The sequence below is a fragment of the Chlamydotis macqueenii genome, chromosome 1 (genome assembly GCF_036417535.1).
Source record: "Chlamydotis macqueenii isolate bChlMac1 chromosome 1, bChlMac1.mat, whole genome shotgun sequence".
Classification (NCBI taxonomy): domain Eukaryota; kingdom Metazoa; phylum Chordata; class Aves; order Otidiformes; family Otididae; genus Chlamydotis; species Chlamydotis macqueenii.
The window spans coordinates 28843360-28861241 of record NC_141556.1 but is presented as its reverse complement, the minus strand read 5'-3'; the positions used below and the strand labels follow the sequence as shown (position 1 = coordinate 28861241).

At 39.2% G+C, this 17882-nt stretch overlaps 1 protein-coding gene across 2 annotated transcripts in view; it reads right to left on the bottom strand.

Moving 5' to 3' along the window:
• PPP1R3A (protein phosphatase 1 regulatory subunit 3A) overlaps positions 1-17514 on the bottom strand; it is a 30977-nt gene extending 13463 nt beyond the window's left edge. For both annotated transcript variants that reach the window (XM_086747652.1, XM_010115397.2), the window contains exon 1: positions 16724-17514. In XM_086747652.1, the coding sequence (XP_086603778.1) occupies positions 16724-17514 (791 nt within the window). The remainder of the gene's footprint in view (positions 1-16723) is intronic.
• Between the last annotated feature and the right edge of the window lie 368 nt (positions 17515-17882).

Genomic DNA, 17882 nt, shown 5'->3' with positions numbered 1-17882 from the left:
ATAAAAAGAAAGCAGGAATAAAAAGAGCTTATCAATATAATTTTGTGTTTAGAAAGAACAAATGGGAAGTTCAGGGACTAGTTAGTAAGACTGAGAAAACTGAAAAGTTGATAGACATTATGAAAAGGAGTTCAGAAGTTCCAAAGTTATGTGGAACTGGCATTCTTAACAGAGAAAAAAAATGTTAAACTTGAATCCTAAAGATGTGAGGAGTAGATAGACAACATGTAAGCAATGAGGAAAAAAAAAATAGCCAATAAAGAATATTGCTTTGACTTCAGAAAGGACAGGGATAAAGTAAGACATGTAAAGGCTTTGGAATTAATCTTTTCAACTTAAATAGGAACTTTTTTTACAAGTGAGGCTTGACCAATATTTCAGATAATCTATGTATAATCCCACAATCAAGAGACTTCTAAAGTTTTCTACTACGATGCTAGTACTGGGGCAGAATCTTGTAGGAACAGAGACGTTACAGGGTGTAACTGATAGGAAGAGAGGTTTAGAAAATGATATTATTTAATCCAGTCTGCAAGTAGAACTTTGTGTTTAAATATGCTCCAGTTAAGAGGAGTAGATAATCACCAACCCAAAATACTGAGAAACCCAACAGAGGGAACCACACATTGTTTTAAAACCTTTGCTATTCAAATCTATCAAATTGCTCCTGATACTACTGTAACAGTATCAGAAGAGTAGAAAAAGTAGTGTCTATATTTAGGTAAAGGAAGAGAAGTAGTGTCAGGGCAACTACAGGCCCAGTTGTCTTCAAAAAGTTTTCACAATACATTTAGAACAAAACTTAAATGAGAGAATAAATACAGATAAATGGAAAACGGCATAAAAATGCCAGACTCACCTGATAATATCTGTCTTTCATAAGATTACTATATTTCCCTTGTCTAAAAATCAGTTATCTAATCTATCTGGACTTCATTAAAGCATTTGCTGTGCAGCCACATGGGAGATTTATTAATTAAACTGGAGAAGAGGGAGATGAGTACAAGAGCTGGGCGGTAGGAGAGGGGCTCAGTGCCAAGCGGGGCCCAATGAGCTGGGCTGCGTAGAGCTGGCAGATGTTGCCAGGGAATTGGAGAGGACCAGTTGTGTAATCAGATTTACTCAGTCATGTTATTACAGACCAAGGCACCAAAAGTCAAAGTTAAATTAAATCCATGGCAGATAGGAAGTTGGGAGACATCACCAACACAGAGGAGGATTGAAAGGAATGGGTGGCCTGGAGGATCAGAATAATAGATAAGGGATGAAATTCAAAATTATAAAGTGCCAGGTTATACATTTAGGGACTCGAAAGAGTTTCTGCCACAAAATAAGGGCTCAGAAATTGGAAGAAACAGATGAACAAGAAAAATCGGAGGGTTTTTTTTGACAGAAAACATTTCCAAGCCATCGGTGTAAGCTGGCCATGGTAACAGGGCAAAGAGGGTTCTGCAGTAATATGTCGGAGAAGGTATTCCCAAAAATGAAAGATTTCCAGGAAATATTCATGTTGTTGCACCAAGAACTAGCAAGAACTCCTCTGGAACATTTGTATACAATGTTCTAGAAAGGTTAAATCAAAGGGGAACAGGTGCAGAAGAGGAGTACAATGAGACTGGTGGGATGAAAAATCTATATTGACCAAGGAGACAAATTGAGTAATTCTATTTTCAGCGTAGCAAAATACAGTCTGAGAGGAGAAATAAATGCCCTCTATTAATACAGCAAAAGGGTAAATACTGAGAAGGCAGAAAAGATATTGAGCAGCAAGGCTCTGTTAATATATTAACAGAAAGAGTTCACAAAAACATATGTTGTGAAAACTTAAAAGAACATCTGTAAGCATTAAAAAGTATATCCTGTAATTTTTCAGTGCAAGTAGCAGACACAAGAAACTGAGAAGGTCTCAGTATGGAAACATGGATATATTTTTGTGAACAGGGTTATGCAACACATTTCCCAAGGGATAAAACTTCATGGTCCCATAGTCCCAGTCCAGCCCTATTTCAAATGCCCCTGTGCAGCTATATGCCCTGAGAGTTATGCTTTCGGGAGCGCACATTTCACTGTGGAAGAGCAGGTGCTTTGGTCTGGTCTGAAATAGGTTTGGGACTACAGCCAGGAGCTACTGATCGCTTCATAATGGGTGAGGTTGTTATAGCTTGTCGCGGTTTTAATTCACACACCAATATTTGGCAGAAGTTGTGTCTGTATATTTGTATAACCCGCAGCACTGTTCACTTTGTTCTGTGTTATATCCACTTGTGCTTGATCTTAATACCTAAATCACAAGATATTTATTTTACAGAATGTGGGAAAAGGCTAAAATTGTTGGAGTACAGAGTAGGAAAGATGAAAATGTACCCTTAAAACTCTTGAAATTAATGCAACCTGAACAATTTTATACTGTCTCATATTTAAGAGAAAATGTGGGAATATATTATTTAGTCTGAGACTTAAAGAGGTATGGGGACATTAAAGTACTTAAAGAATACATTTCTCAAATATTTAGTTAAAAACATGCAAGAAGGAAAAAAGTTTTCAATATAATTTTATTTAAAAATCCAGATAGGCTTAGGCTCTCACAGAATCTTTCATGCTTCTGGTTTTTACTTCAAGGTGGATTCAAAATCAAAACAATCCTCTTTTACCCTGAAGTTGAAGTGAAGCTAAAATGTCATCATGAAAGGAGCTGGCAAGATTGACGTTGCTAACCAAACAGCAATTCTATTTTAATTTCAGGTCAGATTTCTAAACCTGAGAGGAGCCTAATACAGCAGCAACCTTCAATACAACTAGTGCTTTTGGATCTAGAGCCAAAAATAGCCAGCCTTGCTGAAGAATGATGCCACTGGGATGTAAACAACATACGAGATCCTTGGAAATAAGTAGTTAAATGTGTCAGCGATGTTTCACTGAGAAGCAGAAGAGCAAAAAGTAAATTAATGGAGGTAAGCGGGCAGGTTTGAGATGTCGCTGGAGTCAAACAGGCATCCTGCACGAGCTGTAACCCCACAGAGCTGGGGAGAGGAGGGGCATGTCGGGAGGGAAGGGCTGGCAATTTGGTTTGGTTATTTTTGTGTCATTAGCAGCAGATGTCATGTCAAAAGGAAGCAGAGAAGGAAATAGCTGCATTTATTTTAAAAAACCTAAGCAACAACAAAAAATATTTTTAAAGTTTTACATTCACATTGGAAGCAAAAAGCCTGTAAAAAGTTTGGAGGAGTTGGGTTAAAAGAACATTGATGAGAAACTAAATAGAGGATTTTCCACATGTAATTCTGAACTTCAGCCGTGTCATATGCAATGTCATTCAAAACCCACAAACGTGCAACAAAAATAAATTTCTAAGGAAGAAGGAATTTTGGAAAGCAGTAGGAAAGACTGTATATGCAAAGTTCTAAGCAGAGCTGTAAAGTTCTGTTCAATTGTTTGTAAGACTTAGCAGAGTAAGGATTCAATCTTTTTTTTTTTACTAATATTACCTCCCATAACAGTTGGCTTGCTGGAAAATTACATTTAAAATATTGCTCTATTTATACTGGTCTTTAAATACCAGTGGGACAGGGGAAAAAAAAATATTATCAAAACCAATTCATGGAAAGAAAAAAAAATGCAACAAGGGAAAAAAACCCACAGTATTATACGAAAAATATTCAAAATATAAGCTTGATTCTGGTCTCATTATCATGGTGAGATACCACTGAAGATACATCCCACCACCCTCCAGGATCTAGATCCAAATTGTGTCCTGACCTCTCTGTCTTCGTATGACAGCTCACAACAGAGGTTCGGGAGCTGCCAAGGATCCCAATGTGGATCTCCAAAGTGCAGACTTTGACTTCTGTCGTGATGGTGTCTCTGTAGTTAATTCTATTTTATCTCCCTCACTGAATATATGAACTAAATATTTAATGTGAGTAAAGATAAACTTGTTCTTGCCTCTATAAAGCTCAGTCCGAAAGTCACTACAGGGACAAGCCTCCTACTAAGTTAAATCGATGCCCATGTTATCAGCTGTTGAAGTTACAGTTTTATAACACAACCACTCCATGATCTCCTGTCTTGCATGGTTCTCAGTCTCAAGCCCTGGTGCTGCCAGAGAATTCACAGCCTAGCCCAAGGGGAGGTGCAACCTTGGCTTGAAGCCTCCTTTGTGCTTCCTGGGGCCTGGCCTTGCTGTGCCTCAGCACAAGCCAGGGTCCGCAAGGTGGCGTGGAGATGACAAGGAGGTTGAGGTTTACATGCCTGTGCACTTCCATAAGAGGGCATATACTTTATTTCTCCTCTGGGAGATTGTGCCTGCTGGAGGCGTGTCAAACAGCCTCCCCACCGAACAATGCCTGACCTCTTATTTCTTGAAAATTGAGAGGCCACAAAATGTCTGCAGCAGAGCTGCATGTGGTGGGTCATCTTTATGTGCAAGCAACTGTGTGTCATGGAGAGAAGCTGTTAAGTGCTTGCTCAGCTTCCCAGGAGCAGACCGGTACCATGCTCAGAAGCTCCAGTGCCCAGCAACTCTGGCCACACTGGAGCCAGCCAGGCTGGTGGGCAGTGGGATCTAGTCTTGTCTGGAGGTATGCCTGTAAGGTCTACCTACCTACTCAGGCTTTGAGTTCTCTATGGCTTAAGAAGAGAAAGAGCCTTGATAAAGCTAAGGAGCAAAATCATTGTTATTGCAGGAACTGGTTCTTATTTCTGATTTGTTTACCTGCACGTTTTGTCTAAACGAAGGCAGAATATTATTTTTATGAACAGTATGCTCTCATTTGGAATTGACACTAATGAATGCAAGGCCCTTTCCCCCTCTTGTTTGTACCATCAAATTAATTAGCTCTATTGTGACATCAGTATTTTTCTCAAGCAGTTCAAGGCTTGAGCATTTTCCTTTCTTTTTCTAAAGGGCATCTTCAGTGCCCTTTATCTACCATAAGAATCATGCATCACTTGTATTTTTCACAACTAATGCTGTTTATTATAAAAACTGATTGTGATGTGAAGATTGTTATACTGTGTGGCAAATTGCCCAAACAATTACTGTAAATGCATGAGCCATAAACTGTACTGCCAAGGACACTGGTAGGTTAGCTCCTATAAAAGAAACAATTAGAGTCTGAGGTGAAAATAATAGAGATGAGATGACAGTTATTGAAAAGGCAGAACATCCAGTTTAATGTTGTAAATATAGGTTTGTGGATTACACTGATGGTTTTAAAGTGTTCATGGCTTATTGAATGGAATAGAATATTACATACTTTAGAATGGGGCCATAATTATTATTCCTTTTTAATTGTGATGTCTGATGCATTTGTGAGCAGTTGTTGGGAACATCCTCACATTATACTGATTCTAGTTCTAAATTATCATCCTGCTCCAAGGGTGGTTTTTTTTTTTTTCATATTTTACTTTTTTAGCATTTTGTTGTTCAGGGTTTGTTCTGAACAAAGTATTTTCTCTTGAGGAACTTAGAGTGCTTAGAGGGTTACAGTAATAATTATTTCAGTTTCAGCCTACACACTTCACTGCTTTAAATCATCATTAGAAGTTTCATCCCTCAGCAACTCCTGCTGAGACAGTCTTAAACTCCTAGAAACCATTAGATAAGAATAGCCTATCTTTGTAACAATTTGTATATAAAGGTATTGATAAAAATTTGCTAGAAGTGAAGGGAATAATTTTTTTTTCCTTAGGAATAATCTAAATACAGAATAAGGTTTTATGATTGCTAAAGAATTTCAGTCATTCAAACCATATTTGCAGCACATGAAGATGAGGGTGCATAAAAAAGATGTGCCTCCTACCAGAAGACATGTTGCGATAAACTATGGTAGATATGAAGAAAATACAAGAAAAGTGACATTACTGTATGAGAAAATTAAATGGTCCTCTACTCTTTTAAGATAGGACATAGGGATAAAACCCAGTTAAATAAAATTCAGACATTAGACCCTAAGGAGAGCACTAAACAACTAGACACAGAATTATGACTGGCCAAGAAGGCAGAGGTGCTAAGCACGTAAAATCAGAACTGGGGGGGGTTTGCCCCGAGTTTGGAGGAGAGGAGCAAGTGAGCAGCAGAGCAAAGAGAGCAGCCAGCAAAAGGCAGTCGGTATCAACTCTGCTGCCTGTGTGAGCTCTGAAGTACCAAAGCCATTAGCAGAGTGGAGGGCGGGGGAGGGGGAGCGATAAAGTGGCTCTGAAAGAAAGTTGCAAGAAAACTAAGTACTCAGCTGTACCACCTTTCAGGGAAATGCTGTAAGTTGTTTTCAGGCTTTTACATAATGTTAAGAGAAACTGATCTTAATGCCAGGTAGGGGCATCACAGCTGTGTTGGGAACTGCTGGCACCAGGCTGAAGTTCAGGGAAGTGTTTGGGAGCAGAACTGGGGAGGTGGCTGATCTGTGGGCGTGGGCAACTGGCAACTCGAGGTAGAGTCTCAGGAACTAGACCTTAGGTACAGCAGAAACGACCAGCTGCACAAACTATGGACAGACCAAGACTGCAAAGAGTGGTGTGCGCATTGTGTGGGCCGTTGCTGTCCATGCTGAGAACAAAGCGGAGGCCGACTAAAGCTCAGCAAGCACCATTCCTCAGTTCTGGGCTCCTAATGCACACATCTGAATTTCTACTTGCCAGATGGCTTTACTTGAAAATATGGCCAATTCCTACCTGAGAGCATTCTGACCTCAAACAATCTCTCTTTGTGGAGATGTCGTGTTATATGTGCCTGAACCACGACGTTGCTATTACATATCATGTGTGGCAGTATCATTGACTTACGTCGATATGTCTAATTTTTTCAGGAAGTATTGAAAAAATAAAAGCACAACAGAAAAATCATTTAATTTAAACAATGCAGAAAACAATAATTTAAGTTACATTGTTAGATTCCAAACTCATTGAGACCACACAGGAAAAGATTCAGAAATTAAAGCAGAAACTGCAAAGAAAATCAACAGTCATAAATGAGTAGCTATGTGAACATTAAGTAGAAATGAATAAATAATATTTTAAAATATTATAACATCACAAGTGATTCTATTAGAATGAAACTGTACGTAAAATCAGAGTTCTTATTACAAATCTAGGCAAGATTGATTTTCTTATATGACCTTCAACTACCAGTGGTGTTAGAGAAGGCTCAATTTAGTTCTTAGTAAATAGGTGTCACCAAACAAACGGGACTGACACTAATTAGCTCCCTTGTTGATCATCAGGACACAGAGGATAGAGGCAGGGAGACGGAGTGACTTGCTCATCATTAGAGCAGTAGGTGAGGATATTTGCACGCTGGCCTGGCAATGGAGGCTTGAGCTGCAGCCACCATTCTGAAACTATGCTGTCAACAGAAGACTGCATTATCAGGAGAGTCAGCCTCGCAACCTTCACAATGCATGAAAATAGAACCACAAAGAACTTCTGCTTAAATGTTTGAACTCTGAGGAAGAGAATATGAATCTGTGGTATTTCCCCACCTTGAGGAAATACTTCGTAGTTTTGGTCACCTCGTTTACAAAAAAAAGGCTGACACCAGAGGAAGATAAAAGGTGGGTCTGCAAAAGGACAATAAGGGACTGTCAGTAGCTTCTAAATAAGGAGAAATTGGAAAGGACGTTTGGAAAGCAAAGTGGAAAAAGACGCTCAGAATGAGCAGTATATAGTATGATGATTATTAGTATCAAGGGGGACAATTGATCAAGAGAGCAGCTGTAAGGGAATTTGAGTGTTTTTTTTGGAAAAGATAATTCCCAGTAGGGTTCAGGCAATGTTTGTAATAAACCTATTTTTATTAAGATTATTGGATTGGTGCTATCCAGGGGATTATATTTTCCAATTACTAATATTTTCATTTTTCAGTCTTAGTTTATGATTGAGGCAGGGACATAGGTGGCACAGAACAAAATGCATTGGCCTGGTTTGGGATGAGAATAATCATAGCCTCAAAGCAAACAGAGTCCCAAGAAATTAGTCTTTATTTTCTAGCTCATTAAAAAAGACCTTGAGTTGTAATGGCAAAACATTTGTACTTTTTTTTTTTCAAATACAGATGTATATCTGTCTATTTGAAGATTCTACACCCATATAGTCTGAAACAGGAGCTCAACACCGGTTTGGTGCCAGGCTCAAACCTTTAATATAACCCTGTCTATTCCTAAACCTCATGATTATAGGTATGAAGACAGCAGAAAAACCAATGCATAAGTCAGTTATACCTCAAATTAAGCTACAGCAATTATGCTGTAGGAAGACCGCATTTTTTCAGATCTTTTTGCAGCTCTGACATGATTGTTGTATCTTATTATGATATCCACATAACGCTGAAAATAAAACAGTTCAGAATTCTTGTTACACAGCTGTTTTATAACTAATTGATCAGAAAATTGCCTAAGTCCTTCAACAGAATGGGCTAACTACTTGAGAAACAGATAATTTCTTTAGGAAATGTTCCTCTGGATGGGGATAGAAGATCTCCATTGTGAATTAGTAATGCAGGGCCTTACTATTGAGGTGCCTATCTCCAGGGCCAAGTTGTTGAGAAAGAGGAAAAGGTGAGACAGGAGTCAAGTTTCCTGAGGGCTAGGCTTGGCCTAAGGTCAGAGGATATGCTTCTTAGGTCGCTATTTCATATGGAAGGGGAATGATCAAATATCAAAATGGCATTGCAGAAAGAAGTTGGGAGTAGAACCCCTCTGTTCTCTTGCTTCTTTCTCCCACTCTTTTAAAAGATGGAAGGAGAGAAAAGCACGTACCATCAACAGGTCTTGCTCTTTTCTCTATTTGTGTCTATTATGGATATATCTGAGAAGAAAAAGACCTTAGCCTATCAGCACCTGGTCTTTCCCTGGATCTCAAGTGGAAAAAAATAGAGAAGGAGCAGCTCCCTGCTGGCATGTCAGGAGAGAGTAATTTCCTAGAGGCTGACTGCAGTATGCTGAGGCACGTATGCAAGAAGGTGACAGATGCCTTAGAGAGACTGTAGATAGATAGATGGCAGTCAGGTGAAGCTAAGACACATACCACCCTTGCTGAGGAAAACAGAATGGGTGACCACAAAAAGCCTTAGCCAGTCGTTCTTGAGAGAGGACAACTAAGATCTAAACCTCGGAACCCAATTGTAAATTCAGTAAGCATCTCAAAAAGATAAAATTCCCAGGTGTTATCATGACAAGAAGAGACTTCTGTAACCTTTTTCTTTTCACATGCTGTCTTACTACCACACAACAAGAAGGCAGCTGTGTGATAGGTATCAATATTTCTATCAAGAAGACCTGGAATATAACCTAGGGGACGCTGATGCAGATTTACTAGGGTAGCTGGGGAGAGAGACTGACAAACTCCCCAACCCTCTACCACAACATGAAGTGATCCAGGCTTGAACATCTTATGCTTATTGTCCAGCAGCCATAAACGTTATTGCAGGGACAATAATTATGCATCAAATCAAAATGTAAATGCAAAGCCCCTTGGTGCACCTAAGGGCAAGGTAAGAAAAACCTACCAGCTTTACTTAGTTCACTTTCAATTGTGTAGCTCAGTGCTCTTCAGCACTCTTTAGGACTGCTTTTAGTAACCAGCAGTAATAAATCTTTGGGTTTAGTGTCAGAGTATCAGCTGGTTCCACAGATCAGGAGGAGAGTGGAGAGGTAGTCAGAAAACCAAGCCCCCCATTATGCTTTGGCATATCAACTAATATTTTCTTGTGTGTCACTGAAGGCATAGGTATCAAATAGCCACTTCTAACACATTCCCATGGCATTCCTTTGCCCTAAGGCTGGAATTGCATTTAACTTGCGAAGTATTTGTTTGGACCATTTTTTCTACCTTTCGTAGCTGAGAAGATAATCCACATTTTATCTTAAAAATACGATGGGCAACTTGTTCTGTGGACTTACACTGTGGCTGAATCAATTGCTTCAATTTCAGAGCTGCAGTGCTGTGGCTGGATCGTGACTTAAAGTTCATAATCAGAATAAACAGCTCAAATGACACTGGTAGTGAATGCATTGATTAAATATGACTCCAGTGCTCTCAGTTAATGTTTCACTGACTTTAAACATCTTTTCAAGACTAACATTTAGCCAAGTCAAGGTGAATGTAATGGAACAATTTTTTTCCAACAGAACATTTATGAACTGCAATACCTGAACAGTGAACAGGAGACAGAGTATTGAAATGGTCATTACCAGCCTGGTTCAATTAGCAAAACAGATATCTCCCTGTCGTAGTTTAACGAGAACACTCCCTAAACAAAAGAGTCTTTGAACAATGGAATACAGGAGTTCATTTAGCAATATATTTCTATTTGTCCAAAGGTGCTTAATCAGTGATCTGAAAGAGTGTAGAAATAAGCTCCGGTCCTGTAAATATTAACATTCAAGGTTAGTTTTACATGTGCAGAGTTCTACAAAGTTCAGTGAGACTCCTGATGTTCATTAAATTATTTATTGTGCCTGTTGCAGGATCAAGCCAACTGCTGCAATAAAGAGCTCTAAGAGTCAGTTGTAATAGTGTTACAGTATTGGCATATTTAAATAAGCCGATGAAATTGCGGCAACGGAAAAAAAATCTTACAAGTGTAAAGCCAAGCAATGCACGTATAGCTACAAGTATTTACTTATCATATGGTAGAGAAATGATACTCAGATTACAAAGCATCAGTTTTATGTGGTTTTATGCAAACAAGTGAAAAAGCTTTATAGCAACAAATATTTCCCATACGACAGAGCACAAATTTATATTCTGTAATGTTGGTGAGAGCAGCTTCTAAGGCAGATCATAGAAGTGAATGAGAAACTACTGATCCTCATAAGATTCAGAGTAAATATTACACTACGATTGCCAGTAAAGCAATGTACTATTTTCATATGTTGCTACTTAAAAGTTTAGAAGCTTCTTTGAATATTTCCAGTGCAAGAAGTGGATGGTACATGGGTAGCACAGTTCATAATCACCAAAAGGAAAAACAAGGTGATTTTTCAGTCTTCAGTCTTCAGGTACTCCCCAATTAGGAGACCACAAGGATGGTTAGCAGGTGTCTATTTGCTCTGTGCATGCCATTCTCATCCATAACTTCCACCTATTTTTTCAACATTTCTGTGACAGCATTCAAAGCCTTATGCCATTAACTTAGACATCTGTCTTTAGGGTTTTTAATATATTTCATAGTTCAAATAGTAAGCATGCCCAGATTTTGAAATATTATGATTAGATAGACAGAAAAAGAAAAGACCACTGAGCGTAGTTTCTGGCCAAGTAGGATTGTTCCCTGTAGAACGTTTTTCAAGTGGTTTATCTTAGCTTATTTGAAATGAGGGTAAGGCTGCAGCAATTTCCTTAAAAGAGAACTCTAGAGTCACTATTAAGAGGCATTCCTAGTACTCAGCCTCAGTTCCACAGCTTGCTTTTACCCCACTTGTCTGAATAATATATTTTAGATCACCTTTAAATAATTACCCCGTGTCCCTGATAATCACGGTCTTTAAGTACCTAGAGAAGTCTTATTTCGGTGCCAATGCTGCCTACTTCTGCAACTGGCAAAGACTGGCAATGACCAGGAGGCAAGAGAAGGGCTGGGAATACTAGGTCAGACAGAGCAGCAGAGGAGCACTGCTTTTAGCTCGCTCCCGGTGAATGGATAGCTTCTCCAGCAGCTGCTCCCCTGGTAAAAACAGTGACTGCAGTCACTCCCTAATAATAGTAATAAACTTTAGTCAAATCCCATATCTGTATGCTGATAAAGGTGTAACTTGTGACTTGAGATGCCAGAAACAACCCTGAGATTAAATAGCAGTACACAAAGGAGACGTGTGTTTTAACACCTTTTCTGCTCTCCTTTTCCCTTTCTGATTATGATGTGCAATAATCAAAAGAAAAAGGATTAAAAGGGAACATAATTTAAATGCCATATTTTAAATGGACCAGCTGGGAATAATACAGTTGTTCCTCATAGTAAAGTACATGCAAAGCTATTTCCAAACGTCTTCCTCAAAAGCCTTTGATTTTTTTAATCACATCATGGGTTTGTGGGAAAGGCCGAGAGGAGCTGATGCAGAACTGCATTTCTCAGGGCAACCTGGGCACTGGTCTGCCATCTGCCTGGAGAAGACTGACTGAGCACAATGCCATCCTGCCGGGTTGGATCTTCAGCAACTTACTTCCCTTTGCCTTGCATCATAAAGGGGATGAGACAGCAGCTGAAGATGGCAGAGTACTCATGAAGTTGGTGGCATTGGTGTCCCACAGACCCAGGATTTTTAATCTCTTATAATGCATTGTACATAGAGCAGCTCTTGTATGAGTCATCCCCCTATTTTTTGTTCTGTTTTAAAGCGGCATTACAGAGGGATGTGAATGGATGCGCTGCCGTTTGAAGAAAGGTACAGTCTGGTAATTACAAAACAAAGCACAGGACCAACATCAGTTCAGAGTGACACACTTGTGGGCTCAGAGAGGTAAGAGGGAGATAACTCTAACCATTATGATAAAAATACTAGCCGCCTCCTTCCTTGTCAGAGGATAGGAGTCCAAATACACATTTTACCCTTCTGGAAAACAATTCTCATGTTTATCAGCCATTTTCCTTGTGCTCTTGCTCCCGCTGCTCTCTTGACAGATGGCAAACTAGGACCAAGCACAGAAATGGGGCGCAGCCTCACCAGTGACGGGGAAAATGGTTTGCAGGTCGTTATCACTGTGCCGTGCAGCATGATCTACGGGAGTTTGCCTCATGCAACACACAACCAGTCCCTGTCTGATCAGACCGTTGCAGGAGCCTGGGGTCCACAACAAAATCATGTGGTCCAAACCTGAGGACCGGGAGAAATTTGTGTTCAGAATCAGTATCCATGTCCCAAAAGTATAAGTGTCAAACAGAAAGAGAAAATAGTGGAACTGATACAATTCATTTTCATTTTTCTGAATAATTAGCTATATGAATATATATGTATGATAGAAATCAGAGCTGTTTACTGACAGAAGGTCTCTCTTTTACACTACCAGCCTTAAAATTTTAGGAGTCAGTTTTTTCCCCAAAGTATATCTGTAAGTATGTAGAAGTTAAACACACACTTTGAGATAGCCTAAAACATGAATTAATTAATTCACATGTTCTTTTTTTTCAAACTGTATTTTGTGCCAATTAATACTTTCAAGATTTTTGAGAAACACAAAAATTGTTGAAATTTATGTTGGAAAGAATTTTAGCTTGGAAAAATACAATTAGAAGCAAATACTTTATGAAACTTTAAGAGAAGACTCTTTGTTCGTGCCTAGACATAGAAGCAAAAGCAAATGAAACATGGAATGAATAGGCAGGATTTTAAGTCATGTGGTTCTGAATGTCCAAACCTAGGCAGTTTTCAGCATTAATCATTCCATGCAGTTTTGCTTTTCACTATTCTTTTTTTTCAGGTACGACTTTTGAGGGTTAAGTTCATTTTAATTTTGTGTGTCAGAAGCCACCTCATTGCTCTCATTCACACAACTTTGTCCTGGCTCATATTCTTAAGGGTAACATGATACAGTCATATTGTGTTTCCTCAATAACTTCTTCTGAAAAGGCATATTATTCCTTTCACTTAACTAACGCAACTAATCCTCACTAATGACATTTAATGAGCCACACAAGTATGCCCCAGAGTGGATCAGACTCTCTGCCTAAAAATAAATAAATAAATAAATCTTTAACCGTCCTCTTTTTTAACTGAAGAGGTAAATTGCACATTTTAAGATAAAGTAAAAATATCTCAGAGCCAAGTTTTTTTAAAAAAAAAGTTAGAACAGGCTTCTAAATTTGAAATAAGGGCCTAAATAAGTGTCCTGGCAAAATATCCTTTTATCCAGATTGCTATAAAGAAATCTTTAGTTTAAGATGTCCAGCTTATGGGCATGAATAGCGGTATTCCTTACCTGCACATTTATTGTGTGAACCATAGGTGAAACTGTTATCACTTCTGTGTATACCTGTTTGCATTGCAGCAACTCCTAAAACTGGCTAGTTATGGTCCAGGACCCCCACTTTGCTAAATGTTCTATAAATATCCAGCACAGCCTATATAAATGCTGCAGAGTTTATCATCTGAACATAAAACCAGAGGTGAGAGAGAGATGGGCTGGAGGAGGAGAGCAGGGAAACAGGCAGCCCTGTTCAACATGATATGAAGGAGCCACAGCACATCAGCAGCCTCACTTTGCCAATTTTGGGGGGTTTGTTTTTCTTGTGCTTTTTTTCTAGACATCAAAGCAAAGGAGTTTTAATGAGGGTCTGAAGGAGAATAATGAGGTACTTTTGCAGATGTCTGCAGGGTGTTCTTCCTCACTCAAAGGGGCAACATGTACAAAGACACTTTGAAAAACAAGTGAGCAATGGAGGTTGGCATCTTAGTTCTTTTGAAACGAAGGGCCCTGATGCTGACCTCATTTACACTGGTGAAAGCTGTAACTCCTGTGAAGTCAATGAAGTCCCTGTAGCATAAAATTGGTCCTGGATTACAATCTGCCAGAACTGTCTTTCAGAAGCCTTGGCCACCACTGAAACCGTATTTAAAAAATACTTTCAGCTCATTTTTGCATTTACTGTAATGTCTCTTTACATTCTTCTGCTACTAAAGAGGGTCTTGAAAGAGCACGTTAGTTAACTGTTTGCCAAAAATGTCTAACAGATTTTAATGTAAATAAGAATCCAACAACTTTGGTTTTAATATCACAAACATACGTATGTGTATATATGAATAAATATGCACATATATGTATATATCCATATGTATATGCATATACACAGACACAAACATATATAGATTCTTCTGCAGCCTGGTATGGAGGGAAACAACTTTACACTCTGATTAGAGACAGGTAATTATATGTTCAGGAGTAGACTTGTTATTTCCTTTTTCATTTTTTAAATACCTCTCTGTTTGACTTAAATATAATACATTTAGCATATCCATGTCAAAGTGGATCCCCCATCAGAATGACTTCTACAACTTACACTAGCACTAGGCGTGTCAAGAAGACTTCAGGGTATTAAACTCTTAGGAGTCATTTGACTTTAGATGTCCAATTGTATCTAAATTTGCAGGTCAGTCCCGAGAGCACCTGGAAGCCCAGGGCTCACTAAATTAAGACTCAGCTCTCCATGTCCATCATCTGCTCTATGCGGGCTACCTAAACTCAGGCTGAAGTCACATCGCCTGCATATGCCTGTCGTATTTGATATCATGGCCCTTCTGCAGGGGATCTCAAGCTACGTTATTTACCCAGAATGGGTCATGTGACACTTCTTGAAGGACAGAAATTACATACAGAACCAGGCGCAAATGTCAGGATCTAACCACATGGCAGGTAAAGGAATCACTCACTCTGCTCTGACGTACCGGGATGTTCCCCCATGAAAGCATCACCATGATGGCCCCAGAGTTGGCCCAGGGGACACTTGCCAGGAGAGCTTTGTGGACTGGCTTTGAATTGGGCCTTGGGTTAGCCCGGGGGCTGCTCTTACACCATGGCGTTGATGCAGGCACTGAGCCGTATTGCACACCTCTCCTCACAGGGCTGACATGCAATTAGGGCTGGCAGAGGCTCTCAACACAGTGAGTCTGGGTTTTGGGAAGGGAGGTTCTGCACAGCCCTGACTGTCTCCCTTCTCCTTAAGCTCCTATCACTGTTATAGTTTTGTTCCCCCTTCCCCACCACTTCAGTCTAGTGGAAGAGCACCAGGGAAATCCAACAGCACTGCCTTACTTGGAAAGAGTATAGGGACTGAAAACTCAACGCAAATTCAGTTCTGGGATCTAAGCATTGCAAAGAACACTGCAGGTAAAAAATATAGGCTCAATTCTGCAGAAGTCCAACTGATTTATAGCAAATTTGGTGAGCAGAAAATTGAGAATTAGACTTTTGTGGGCAACATTGTTTTGCTTACAGAAAAAAGAGGAGTTAAAAACACAGTAGGAAGTTGAAAGTTACTGAGTGTCTCTATAATTAACATAGTGCTTACCTACATTTAATTAGAAAAATATATATGAGGTAAGTTCTATATCCATATTTTCTTTAACGTATTACCAATTCTACCTTATAAATCATTATTCATTTCACCATTTGTGAAACAGAAACATCAACCAGTAGCAAGAAAAAGGAATTATTACCCTAATAGACAACTTGCAGAATAGCCCAACCTCTTGCAGAGAAGTTGTGCCAGCTATTCTAATTGCAATAACATCCTTGAGTTACCAGCTTCCTGAACCACTAGTGCCATTTCTGTTTTAATAACTGAGTGTACAGAATGAAATGTGAAATAAATAGTGTGAAAACCCAGAATTTGTTTTGCTTTAAAATTTTTATTGACTTACCAAGGAAGTGGATGTAAAGTGTTTTTAACTGTACAGCTACCTGAGTCTGGAGCAAGGCTTTCATTGATGTCAGCTCAATTTATATCCTACAGAGATCAAAATCTGTACGCAGCCCATAATTTATAGGCCCTCACACTACTTTCTGAATGAGTGACATGCATGCTATATATCAAAACTATGATTCCAACCAGTCCGTTTGCAGAAAAATACTGGCTGATATCTACAAGAGCTTTGCTGAAAACAAGTCTTAGTCTAATTTATAGTTTTAAAAAACCCAGAAGAAAACAGGATGGACAGTCTTAGCCCCAGCAAGCACACTTAGAAAGTTAGGTTTAGCCAGCTATATTAAATGACCAAAAGTTAAGGTGTAACCTCACCTGCTTTGTGTTGTCTTCAAGCAGCCTTTAAGATGCCTATCAGTAGCCTCTTTGTGTGATTTATTATCCACCTTTGGCACAGTTTCTTTCTTGTGACAAATCAGTGTGTAATTTTTGTCATTGTTGTTTGCCCAGAAGGTACCAACCGATGTCTCGTAGCGTATACAGAACTCCACCTTAGCTCCATCTTTCTGGTAAGGAGGCACCAGAGAAATCTTAAAGCAGAACTGATCGGTTTCGTTACCACAAGAATTAGGCATGAACTCTGCGAGAATATCATAGTAACTGAGCCAGTTATTCAGTGTCATTCGAACATACACCAGTTTTTCAAAGGATACGTTGAGGACTCGTATAATGCCGTTCATAGAGGTAATCCCAGGGAGGAACACGATTGACTCCAACAGTACTTTCTGCTCTCGTACTTTTTGCAAAAGTTCTTCCTGTGAAGCAGGCAACGTAAACAGTTGAGAGAAGAAATATTCCTCCTGAGGGAAAACTTCATCTTCTCTCTCATCGTTTTGTCCTGTATTTGGAACTTCCCAGGTATCAAACTCTTTAACAGACACAAGATCAAACCCAAATGCATCAGCAAATGAAACTTTTCTTGCGATGGTGGTGGGGATATCAGCCTCCTCTTCATCTGAAGAAGAATTCCGCCTTCGGGGTAGTGGAGAGAAACGATGTTTAATGTCAGGTTTAACATCTTCGTCCTCTGAAGAGAAATCATTTACAGTGGGGACTTCTAATAAGTTAGCCCTGCTAACCTGACTAGGTTCTTCAAAAGACTCCATTGGGCTCTCTGATATAAACTCAAAGACAACTGTACAACTAGTAGCAGCTGATATTTGAGACACTGTGATTTAAAATAAGGATTAATGTTACAGTTGACATTGCAAAAGGGAGTCAGGCCTATTAATAGACGCTATGGTGTGTGAGCTATGTCGGCCTGTTCTCCATCTGACAGTATTAAGTGTTATAATTTCAATGATGCATTTCAAATCTTGCATTCTCTATTTTTATGTGGCTATACATGTTAAAAAGAAAAATAATATTTAAAAACTGACTTTTTTTGCATTGTTAAACTGCGCAAATGGAGCCATTTTTAGATGACCAAATTAAGTCGCAGAACAAATTCATCATATTGCACAAATGAGGAGCC